We start from the raw sequence: 12,253 nt of genomic DNA on the forward strand, positions 1-12,253 counted from the left end.
ATATATATATATATATATATATATATATATATATATATATATATACATCCATTGCAGAAAATAATAAATTCTTTAACGGATTTGAATTTTTAAACCGTTATCGGAAATTCCGCTTTACCAATTTGCACAACCTGTCAATTATAGGTTATGTTAAAGTCAAACACAAATGTCAAATATTAAAAATAATATATAATAATTTTAATAAAAATATAAAAACATGTGCATAAAATACATAAATTTGGTTTATTATATAATATTAATTACAAGAAAAAGTGTTAACAAAACTTAATTGCATATAAACATATTAGAAGTAAACTTATAATAAATACAACACAAACATAACCTCAAATATTGTAAACTATATATTTATAAATAATTAGTTTTTATTTTGTTTATTTAACAATATTAATAGTGATTACAAGTGTAAACTACATATATGTGCATATACACACATTAAACTTATAGACTTGATAATAAAAATGTCACAACCACAAATGTGTTAAACTATATATTATTATTTTCACTAGTGAAGTAACACTTACATTATATTATTATTTAAACAAATACTCATTCCCATTGTGATAACTATATATATATATACACACACATAAAATGTGTCCAGTAATCTCAAGTAACGTAGACCAAGTTAGTTTATTTGCTGCAGTCACATTTTTTGCAAGGTGTCATCCAGTCGAGACTTGTGGCAGCAATGGTTTGCCTTTAACACCTTATTCGATTGCAATTTTGGGCAGGGCTCAAATTTTAAAGACAATATGTCATGAGAATCTCTGTCAGTACTTGGATATTGTTAGAGGAAAACACGGTAAGATAATTGAAATATTATATATAATTGAATATATATATATATATATATATATATATATATATATTAGTGTATATATTTATATATATGTATATTTTATTTTAGAAAGGACTATTATCGTTGCCCAGTATTCAGGAAGAACTTTAGCAGAACATTGTGCTTCAGAATTACCAAATATTTCAATCAATTTTATTACAAAGGTTGCTAAAGGTTTGGTAAATGGCATAAAGCATTTACACAGCTTAGGAATAACACACAGGAATTTGAGTCCGGAAAATATTCTTATTGGAGACAATAATGAAATAAAGCTTTTTAACTACGGCTTGTACTACATGACTTTAAATGGAAAATATGTATCGTTTCCTATTGGGTGAGTGAAATTATAATTTATAGTTATATTATATATATATATATATATATATATATATATATATATATATATATATATATGTACATGTATAATTCATATATTGATCAATTTCTTAATACATTTTTTATGTCTAGACATTTCTTTAAACATTTCTCTCTGCAAAGCATTAAACATAAATTCCTCAGAAGTTTCTAAATTTTCATCGTGTTCTTCCATTTCCATGGCTTGTTCTTCGATTGTTTCTTCTTCGCCCAAAAACAATTCTGATTTAACAATGCCAACATTGGTTTTGTATTTGTCGTTGCAGTATTCTTGAAACCATTCGTCCAGGGATTGTTTGTACAGGTTCAGTTTTGAGATACTTGCTTTCTGGTCTGTGTGGAGACGTTGTAGACATTCTTTGTGCATCTAAAAAAAAAAAAAATAACTAGTGGTGTATGGCATTGTGCTTTGGCAAATTGCTGGAACATCCCGTACCGTAATGAAATATTCGAGAAATTTTAAACGTTAACAAATATATTATTACAAATACTGTAACTTTTATTATTTTTACTATCTTGCTATATCTGAACAAATCAAATGTAATTTATAAATCAATTTATCTCTAGAACATTAACAATCGTCATTTCATTTCGAATTCAGTCAATTTTAAAAAAAAATAGTTGCCTAATTTACACAAAATTAAAAAAGTGCTCCCGTATAGTCACAATCTAAACGCATTTGTAAATAATTATGTGCGACATTTTCACTTATAACAAAAATAAATTGTAACAAAAAAAAAAAAATTCACTTATACTGTGCTTAGCTTGGCGGCATTTTCACATTTTTCAATAATTTCCACTAAATTGGAAAAGCGCTCCAGTGCATAGACAGTATAAACGCACTTGGGTGAACATTTGTACCAGAGTGGCGCTTAGAATATGCTTAGCCTGGGTAATTTTTTGAATTTTTAATCCAAAATTACAAAAATATTTTTTCAAAAAAAAATTAGAAACAATTTTTTTTTTTCCAAAAGCAAAAGAAAGTTCTTTGAATCATCGGACGCTTAGTTCTCTCAAAAACTGCCATTTTTTTAAATTTAGCTCTGTATCTCCGAAACCACTGGGCCTACCTTTGCCAAAAACTAATAACCACTTTCCCCGTCATTATGAACTGAATGTTTTTTGGATCATACAAATCAGATGATCCGTTCTCTCAAAAACTCGATTTGTATTTTCGGAACTCTTTGCTCCACATCTCCGTAACGGCTGGACTTGCCATTGCCAAAAACTGATTAGCACAACTCCCTATCAATGCGGATCAAATGTTTTTTAAACCATTCAAATCGGTTGATCCGTGCGCCCGAAAACGGGGACAAAAAATGCGGACATACAAAACACACACACATACACATCCATTTAGTTTCTGAGGTATGCCAGTAAAATGTTCAGAAACTTTCAAAACGTCGAGAAATGCAAAAATTTTCATTTTAGATAAGGGTTTTCGGCCCATTACTATAACTACCCTACGGGAAGTTAAAAAAAATAAATACGAGCGTGCTTCCGTTATTTTTTTAAGCATTTGTGAGTAACTGACCAGTATTTCCTTTTCAATAACTTGAATCGCTTCAGATATTTCATGTTCTTTCTCATTCGGTTCTGAATCTTCATTTATCACACCATCACCAACTAAGTATCGGTTATGTCTTGCAACTCGGGCATCAAATTTAGCTTGCTCCAGACGGTTCCTGGCTTCTTGCAGAATCTTCACCATATCATTATAATCTGTAAATATTCGTTTATATATACAGTAGAATCCGCTTAGTATGACATCGAATGGACGCCGAAATCTCGTCATAGTAACCGGTCGTCATTAAAAGCGTACTGAAGAAAAACTTTTTAATATGCAAACATGTTACATGTTTCAGTAATTTAAAAGAAAAGCCTATACAAACGTTTTAATTAAAAATAAAAATGACACATTAAAATTTAATATAAAATAAAATTGACATAGGGTAGGGCGGGGGCACAACGGTCCAATTTGACTTACGGTAATTATACTGTCTAAACCCAATGAACAACACATAACATACATCAAATAAGCATCTATCGAACTATGTTTAGAAAAACTTACATACATACGTACATAATTCCTAATTATATAAATATTATATTGTTTACTAATTTTTAAACATTTGGTATCTGACCAATTTTTCCTCACATACGGGGTAAAGTGGAACAACCAGGGGTCGAACAGATGCAATTTCTTTTATTAAATTTTAAAGGCATTTTATGCTACATTATTGAACCAATGCAAAATATTAATTCTGTGGGTACATTTGTTACAAGGACCACACAGTATATTACATTGATCTGTTATTGGTCAGAAATATTCAACAGAAGAGCCGGACTAACAATTTATTCAATTAATCTCTTGTAAAATTGCTTTTTTTAAACTTTACTATTTTATTGCTTACACCTTTGCAAAGTAAAGGTTCAGCTGGTCTTTTTTATTGCAGTTATGTGCTGCTTATCTTCTGATAGCCAAGTCATAAGAATAAAGGTGATGGCTGGTTATGAATTTATACATTTTTTGCCCTCTACTATCAAATATAATTGTTAAAAAAAATCTAATTTTATTTGTTTATGAGATATCCGTGGTGGGCCATTAATAATTAGTCTACCCTACCCATAAACATAATAGGTTGTCAAATATCTCCCTTCCGCTTTTATATATATATATATATATATATATAAAAGCGGAAGGGAGATATTTGACAACCTAATATATATATATATATATATTATATATATATATAGGTATATATATATATATATATATATATATATATATAGGTATATATATATATATATATATATATATGTGTGTGTGTGTGTGTGTGTGTGTATTATATTTTTTAAGGCAGGTTCATGACAATTTAACGACTTGTTTATCTTCTATCCGAGTTCAATATATCGAATTCAAAGAAAACATCCTGCCCATAAAAAATATTCTATTTATTCTACGAAAAAGGATACCCTTAAGGACCCAACTTTTTTATGCGTGTGTTTTTCTTAGACTCTCATATCAAAAACTTTGTTTTTATCAAACTAATATATATATATATATATATATATATATATATATATATATATATATATATATATATATATAACGTATATATATATATACGAGCACGAGATACTGCTAGCAGTCGAGTCTAGATGCTCGGTATGGGCGTGCTTCTAGCTTCACAATGATGTATTTCATAACTTTTAGTAAAATTAGTTTTCAAATCTTTTAGTTATACATAATTTTTTTCTAAAAAATGTTTTTTTCTCTAATATGTTATTAAGTTTAATTTTTTAAAATAAATTTTTGTTGAGTGTTTTTGTCCTGTGTTGCTGAATGATGACACGCATCTTGTGTCGAAACGTATAAATAAAAGTTTTTATACTTTATACCTTTTTTATTTCGACGAATGGGCTGCCAGTTACTTTGAAATATGTTTCAACGTCGAAAAAACTATCAAGATATATATATATATATATATATATATATATATATATATTAGGGTGGTCCTTAAAATGGGCATTTTCGAATTTCCTTGCTCCCAGGGGCTGAAATGGTTCCAAATTGATAAAAAACAATTCCCTGAAAGTTTTAGCTCTTAATATTAAGGTTTAGATAGAGCGCAATTCAATCAAACTTTGTATGGAAAGAGCATGGAAAAAATTTTGAAAATTTAAAAAAAATGCTTTAGGTATAACTTAGCGACAAATGAATGAGTTTTATTCATTCATTGGTTCGCTAAATTACATCTAAAAAACATTTTTAAAATTTTTGAAAAAATTTCCATGCTATTTCCATACAAAACTTTGATTGAATTGCGCTCTATCTAAACGTTAATATTAAGAGCTAAAACTTTCAGAGAATTGTTTTTTATCTATTTGGAACCATTTGAGACCCTGGGAGCAAGGAAATTCGAAAATGACCATTTTAAGGACCACCCTAATATATATATATATTAAGTTGTCAAATATCTCCCTTCCGCTTTTTTTTATATATATATATAAAAGCGGAAGGGAGATATTTGACAACCTAATACAAATGTGTTTTTTTAATGTAAGTAATCAGTAATTTTTGATTGATTCCTTTGCATAATTTTATTGTAAAAACAGTCCCTGGTGCTACTGTGCACAAAATACATAGTAATTCCTTTCGCAAACTTGGCCACATCATGTAAAATCATGTCGGTCATTATAATTGGACATATTTTTTTGCAAAAAATGGGTCATTATAAGCGACATGTCAATGTAAGCGAGGTCAATATATCCGACTAGACAGCTGTTTTTTTAAGGAATTTTATATGGAAACCAAATTCCTAGTGCGATTACGTCATATTAAGCGGTTGTCAATATATCCGGCGTCATACTAATCGGATTCTAGTCAATCAATTCTTATCAAATCAATTTTTACCTCTGTGTTTCCTCACAGCCTCCTTTGCAGTTTCCTGGCATTTAAGATGCAGCGCATTGACTTTCCTGCATTTCCACAATTCGAGTCCCAAAAATTCATTCCAAGTACTCTCGTAGTCAGGTATTGCTGAATTTAATACTTCAGCAGTATCAACAACATCGCTAACATCAGTTGTCCTGGATGTAAATGCCAACCTGGCTGCTGATTCCTGATAATCGATCAAGGATTGTGCAGTACGTTGACTTCCTATTGAACCATTGGCGTGAGATCTGGGGAAAAATAGATTTTGATGCATGCTGTGAGGAATTTGGGTAACTTTAGGTACCTTCTTTTGGATCTGGTTGAGTCTTTGCTGGTTCTGCCAATAGCGATGCCTGCTTTGGGATCCAATTTACCTACAGATATCCGTTCTCGACCTGAAAAGAGAAAGTCGAATTCGAAAACCGGTTTTTAGTGAAAAAAGTCGGTTTTTACTGTAAAATTGGAAAATGACAAATATAGCCAAATGTAAAAGATAGATGAAAGCGTTTTGATTCATGAAATCATATCGGTTCAATAGCATTTGATATCTTATCAGTCTGCAATGGTTCCCAGAAAGGTTTTGTATATATTAATTTAGATTTTTATACCAGTGTATATATTAATTTCAATCAGTGTGACTTTTTTTTGAATAAATAACTTCCTCTACTCAAACTTAAAAAAAGAGTTTTAAACCCTAGAAGTCACAAATTAAAGAGCAAAAAACTTAGAATTGTTATATCAGACTTTAAAAACTATTAAGCATAATTTGATCGCAAGTATGAGAGTATTTTCTATTTCACAAAATTTTGTTAGAAACAATAAAGGACACGCCTAAGTAGCAATTCGATAGACGTTCTCAGTTTTTTGAAATCATATTTCATTAAACAAAAAAACAATTAGAATGTTTAAAAGTAATTAATTAAAATTGCTCGGAACAGACAATACCCGAGTTTAACTTTAAAAACTAAAATTGATATTGATGCATTTTTTTATTTAAAAATGTATTATTTTTATTTATTCGAAAACTTTCCTTTCACTATCATAAAAATATTTTCATTCTTATATGTGAAAATGATGCATGAATGACGAATAATTATTTTCAAAGTTATTTAATCAAAATAAACTATTATTTTCTAGTTCTACTACTCAAAATTAAAATAATTTTGTTTACTATCTATAAAATTGAACAATAAATAAATTCAGTCAAATACTGCTCTGAATCACACTAAATTTGCGGATACATTACAGAATATTCGAGCAAAAATTTATTTTTTATATAAAATTTGAAAACCGGTTAAAACCGGTTTTTAGTAAAATTAAAATTCGAAAACCGGTTTTCTGAAATGTCGGTTTTTGTATAAACCCTAGTGTTGAACAAATTTTTGCACCTCAATATATACAAATCTATTTTGTACCTTGTTCACTTGTAACTTCTGTTCCTGAAATACTTTCCTCAAACTTTTTCTGCTTGTCTTCTTTTTCTTCAGAAGGAAATTCCGGTTCTGACTTTTCACACTCAATCAAACCTACAAAGTAAACATTAGGGAATGCAATACCGGTATTTCGGTAATTTTCCATTTTAAAACCGGAATACCGGTAAATTACAGGTATTTTTATTATCTTAAACAAACGTAAATAAAATTTAATGTTACTAGTACAAATATAAAAAAAATGTATATACAACTACAACTATATTCAACTATACAATAAAATAGAACAATAAGTTTATTTTATTTAAATAATAATTCAACAAAATTATATCCAATTTAATTAATTTATTATCACTATCGAGAATATTGAGTACTTTTCACCAAAAACAAACTTATGAGTAAGAAAGACTAAAAACTCGTAAAAGATCATATTACATTATTGTAATAAACTGTATTGTCTGTATCCGATTTGTTAAATAGCATAATCTCCAATATTTAAAAAAAAAAATTTTCTACACTAATTTAAGATCGGATATTTTGTCGAGATAAATAATAAATTACTATCATTGTTGAGTATTGTTATTTAACCCTCCGTCGGTCGGCGTGGTCTGGCCAGACTTTTTTCGACTTCAATTAAAAAAAAAAAATACTTCTAGTAATCCTATCGACTTGAAATTTCTTGACTTTTCCTAAATTTTCATTAGCTGTCGATCATTGAAAAAATCAGGACGAAAAAATGTACAGAAGGATAATTATAAGGATATTAACTTTTTTATACTTAGAACGGTCGGAAAGGTCTGTCTAGACCACCCATACATTTTGTATGAAATATACGCTTTTTGATATATGTAAACCAGTATTTTGTCTTTTTTCATGGTATTTTCTATTCATGTTACAACACATAGCAAAGAATATATGGTCTGTTCAAAAAGTACCCGGAATTACTAATAATTAAATTTCGCGGGTCTGGAGTGTCTGATTGTCAAAAATTTTTTTTTATTGTGTTGGTATACATGCCCCTAAAGTATGATGAAATTTTCAGCTATATTCACTGTTTACTTTGTCTGTGGTAGTCGCTAAGGTTCGACGTGTTTTTCTGAGCTCGGCGATTTTTACAATGGAAGAATTGAAAAGTCAAAGAATTTGTATTAAATTTTGCGTAAAAAATGAAATAAAGTGTTGCAAAGTGCAAAAATTCACCAGATATGGCTCCGTGTGACTTTTTCCTATTCCCAAAGTTGAAGAGACCCATGAAAGGACGGCGGTTTTCCTCGATTGAAGAAAATCGCTGAGAGTGCTCAAGGACATATCAAAAAGTGAATATCAAGGGTGCTTCGAAAATTGGAAAAAACGCTGGCATAAGTGTATTATATCTGGGGGGACTACTTTGAAGGGGACCACATTAATGTAGACGAATAAATAAATATTTTATATTTATATACGAAAATTCCGGGTACTTTTTGAACAGACCACATTCTTTGCTATGTGTTGTAACATGAATTTTAGTATTTTCATGACGAGAGTTCTTTGAAAACCTACCAAACTTATTGGTAATCGCAAACACTGAAAATCGCATGAGTAATGCACACATTATCAAAAAAATTTCTACCCGTACTGCGTTCGAAATTTTTTTCGGCAAACCTGTAGTGAAATTATATTTTCACTTTGAGTTTTACAGTTCATTTCAAAGGCGACGCACCTCATTTCGTTTTCATTTGAATTTCACATTCATTTCAAAGACGCCGAAAAAGAATAAATATTGTTTTTCATTGATATAAAACAGAAAAATTAACAAAAAAGCAACGATTTTTTTATATTTTTTGATTTTTTTTATATAATATAATATGTAATATTTTTATTATAAGCAAGCTCAACACTTGCAAAAGACGGTAAGAAATAGAAAAAAACAAAACTATAAATATTTTTTACTTATTTGCTTATTTTTTACTTATTTTTATTTACTACTAATAATCGTTAATATATAAGACACCAAAAACTCATTTATCCCATATAAATGCATGTAAAATGAATGGTGGTCTAGCCAGACCTTTCCGACCGTTCGAAGGTGAAAAAATATCCGACCGACGGAGGGTTAAAACAATGTGATGCTTCTATAGTATTTTCAAACTTCGAAACGTTTTCGAAAATAATATTTTATAATTGTAATAAGAAGCAAAAATATTTAGTAATTATCATAATTACTATATTTTGGCGTAAATATCATTTAAAAACCCGTTACATTTTTACAAAAGATGAAACAAACATCATTATCTATCAGTCCAATTCTATTTATTGTTACACGATATGAAGCCCTTAGTAAAGCAATAAATATTCAGTTTAATGACAAGTTGAGATAATATTCGACATTTGTTTATCTTATAGAATCACTTGAAGATATAGCTGTTTATGCGATTATGGAATTTAAAGGTAAATTTGTTCCGAGAAATTTAAACTTTAGTGTATTATGTATCAAATAGCGCTTATGTAAAATTACCGAAAATACCGGTATTTTTGGGGTAAATATCGGTAAAAATACCGCCGAAAAATCGGGCGGTTTACCGGTAATTCGGTATACCGGTAGAAAAAAGTTTTTCAAATTCTTTACCTCGTTTATAAGCCTCAATTATTTCTTGGTCCTTTCTGGTCTCCAATTCTTGATACAAATCCCTGCAGGATCGTAAAGCTACTCGGACTTCAGCAGCTGATGTTAAAACTATCTCTTCGTCTTCGACGATTTTGTGGTTGTGGTTGTCGTTTGGCTTAATTTTGCTATTTCTTTTGCCTCCTGTTGTCTCCTGTTTGGGTTCCAAAGATTCTCTTCGTGGTGGCGTTGATATTTTGATGTTTTTATTTGAAGTCAGGTAGAGTAAAGTGGTGCGTTTGATTTGGTCAAGACGAGCTTGGGAGTAGTCTTGGGGATTTTCCTTAAAAAAAAACAATTGTCAATTTTTGCATATTTACACCCCGTAGGGTAGTTATAGTAATGGGCCTATAATCGAAAATGAAATTTTTTGCATATCTTCACGTTTCAGAAGTTTCTGAACATTTTGGCATATCTCAGAAAAAATGGATGTGTGTCTGTGTTTTGTGCGTCCGCATTTTTTCGTCCACGTTTTCGGACAGACGGATCAACCGATCGGAATGGTTCAAAAAACATTCAATGCCTATTGATAGGGAAATGTGCTGATTAGTTTTTGGCAAACGCAGGTCTAGCCGTTACGGAGATAAAGAACAAAAAGTGCAGAAAATACAAATCGAGTTTTTGAGAACACGGAGTATCGGATTTGAATGATCTAAAAAAACATTCAATTTGTAATGATTGGGAGATTAGTTTTTGGCAAAGACAGGTCCCGCCATTTCGAAGATACAGAGCTAAATGTGCAAAAAATGTCAGTTTTTGAGTGAAGTAAGCGTCCGATTTGAATGATCTAAAAAAACTTTCTGCTTGTATTGCCAAAACAATTGCTTTCGAGGATAAAAAATTATTACATCTTTTTTTATTTTTTATGAAATATTTTTGTAATTGTGGATTACTCAGGCTAAGCACAGTCTAAGCGTCACTCTGGTACAAATGTTTACCCAAGTGCGTTTAGACTGTTTATGTACTGGAGCACTTTTTCAATTTTGAAATTTGAAAAATGTAAAAATGCCGCCAAGCTAAGCACAGTATAAGTGAAAATGTCGCACAGAATTATTTGGAAATGCGTTTAGACTGTGACTATACAGGAGCACTTTTTCAATTTTGTGTAAATTAGGGGGCAACTATATTTTTGAAATTGAATTCGAAATGAAATGATAATTGTTAATGTTCTGGAGATAAATTGATTTATGATTTATATTTGATTTGCTCAGACATAACAAGATAGCAAAAATAATGGATGTTACTGTATTTGTAATAATATATTAGGAAACGTTTAAATTTTATCGAATATTTCATTACGGTACGGGAAGTTCCAGCAGTTTACTTTAAGACACGATGCCATACACCACTAGTTTTATTTTATTTGACATAGGAAACTATACACTCAGAGCATAGTTTGCTATGTAAAATAAAAAAAAATGTCAACTGGCTTTTTAAACTAACCTGTTCTAACAGAATTTTGTGGAACAGCAAGTCTTTTTTTAAAATCCTGACTTCTTCCTCTAATTTTTTTATGTACAATTCAGGAACATTTTCTGTGTACGGGCAAAGTTTACCTAGAAAATAATAACACCGCAATAATAACCACTTTTAAGACACTTTTTTAAACAAATTTGTAACTTTCCGTAGGCTAATTATAGTAATGGGCCGAAAATCGAAAATGAAAATTTTTGCATTTCTCGACGTTTTGTAGGTTTCTGAACATTTTGGCATACCTCAGAAAAAATGGATGTGTGTGTGTGTGGTTTAAAAAACATTCGATCCCTATTAATAGGGAAATGTGCTGATTAGTTTTTGGCAAAGGCAGGTCCAGCCGTTACGGAGATACGGAGCAAAGAGTGCAAAAATTACAAATCGAGTTTTTGAGAGAACGGGGTATCGGATTCGTATGATCTAAAAACATTCAATTTGTAATGATTGGGAGAAGAGGTGATTAGTTCTTAGCAAAGGCAGGTCTCGCCATTTTGAAGATACAGAGCTAAATGTACAAAAAATTGCAGTTCTTGAGTGAACTAAGCATCCTGTTTGAATGATCTAAAAAACTTTCTGCTTGTATTGACAAAACAATTGCTATCGAGGATAAAAATTATGGCATCTTTTTTTTATTTTTCATAAAATATTTTCGTAATTTTATAATAAAAGTTTAAAAAATTACCCAGGCTAAGCACAGTCTAAGCGCCACTCTGGTACAAATGTTCACCCAAGTGCGTTTATACTGTTTATGCATTGGAGCGCTTTTCCAATTTCGTGGAAATTATTGAAAAATGTGAAAATGCCACCAAGCTAAGCACAGTACAAGTGAAAATGTCGCACAGAATTATTTGCAAATGCGTTTAGACTGTGACTATACGGGAGCACTTTTTCAATTTTGTGCAAACTAGACAACTTTCTTTTTTTTTAAATTGAATTCGAAATGAAATGAGACGATGACATTCGAGACGAAATGTTCTGGAGATAAATTGATTTACGATTTACATTTGATTTGCTCAGATGTATCAAGATAGCAAAAA

The 12,253-nt window shown here is 30.2% G+C and overlaps 1 protein-coding gene across 1 annotated transcript in view; it reads left to right on the forward strand.

Moving 5' to 3' along the window:
• Nucleotides 1–612: 612 nt before the first annotated feature.
• LOC113373288 (TBC domain-containing protein kinase-like protein) overlaps nt 613–12,253 on the forward strand; it is a 34,437-nt gene continuing 22,796 nt past the window's right edge. Inside the window, exons 1-2 of the mRNA XM_026613596.1 lie at nt 613–823; nt 929–1,193. Of these exons, the coding sequence (XP_026469381.1) occupies nt 613–823; nt 929–1,193 (476 nt within the window). The remainder of the gene's footprint in view (nt 824–928; nt 1,194–12,253) is intronic.

Source organism: Ctenocephalides felis, unplaced genomic scaffold (assembly GCF_003426905.1).
Source record: "Ctenocephalides felis isolate EL2017-DRISC unplaced genomic scaffold, ASM342690v1 CF-g0.4_SCAFFOLD_01604, whole genome shotgun sequence".
Lineage (NCBI taxonomy): Eukaryota > Metazoa > Arthropoda > Insecta > Siphonaptera > Pulicidae > Ctenocephalides > Ctenocephalides felis.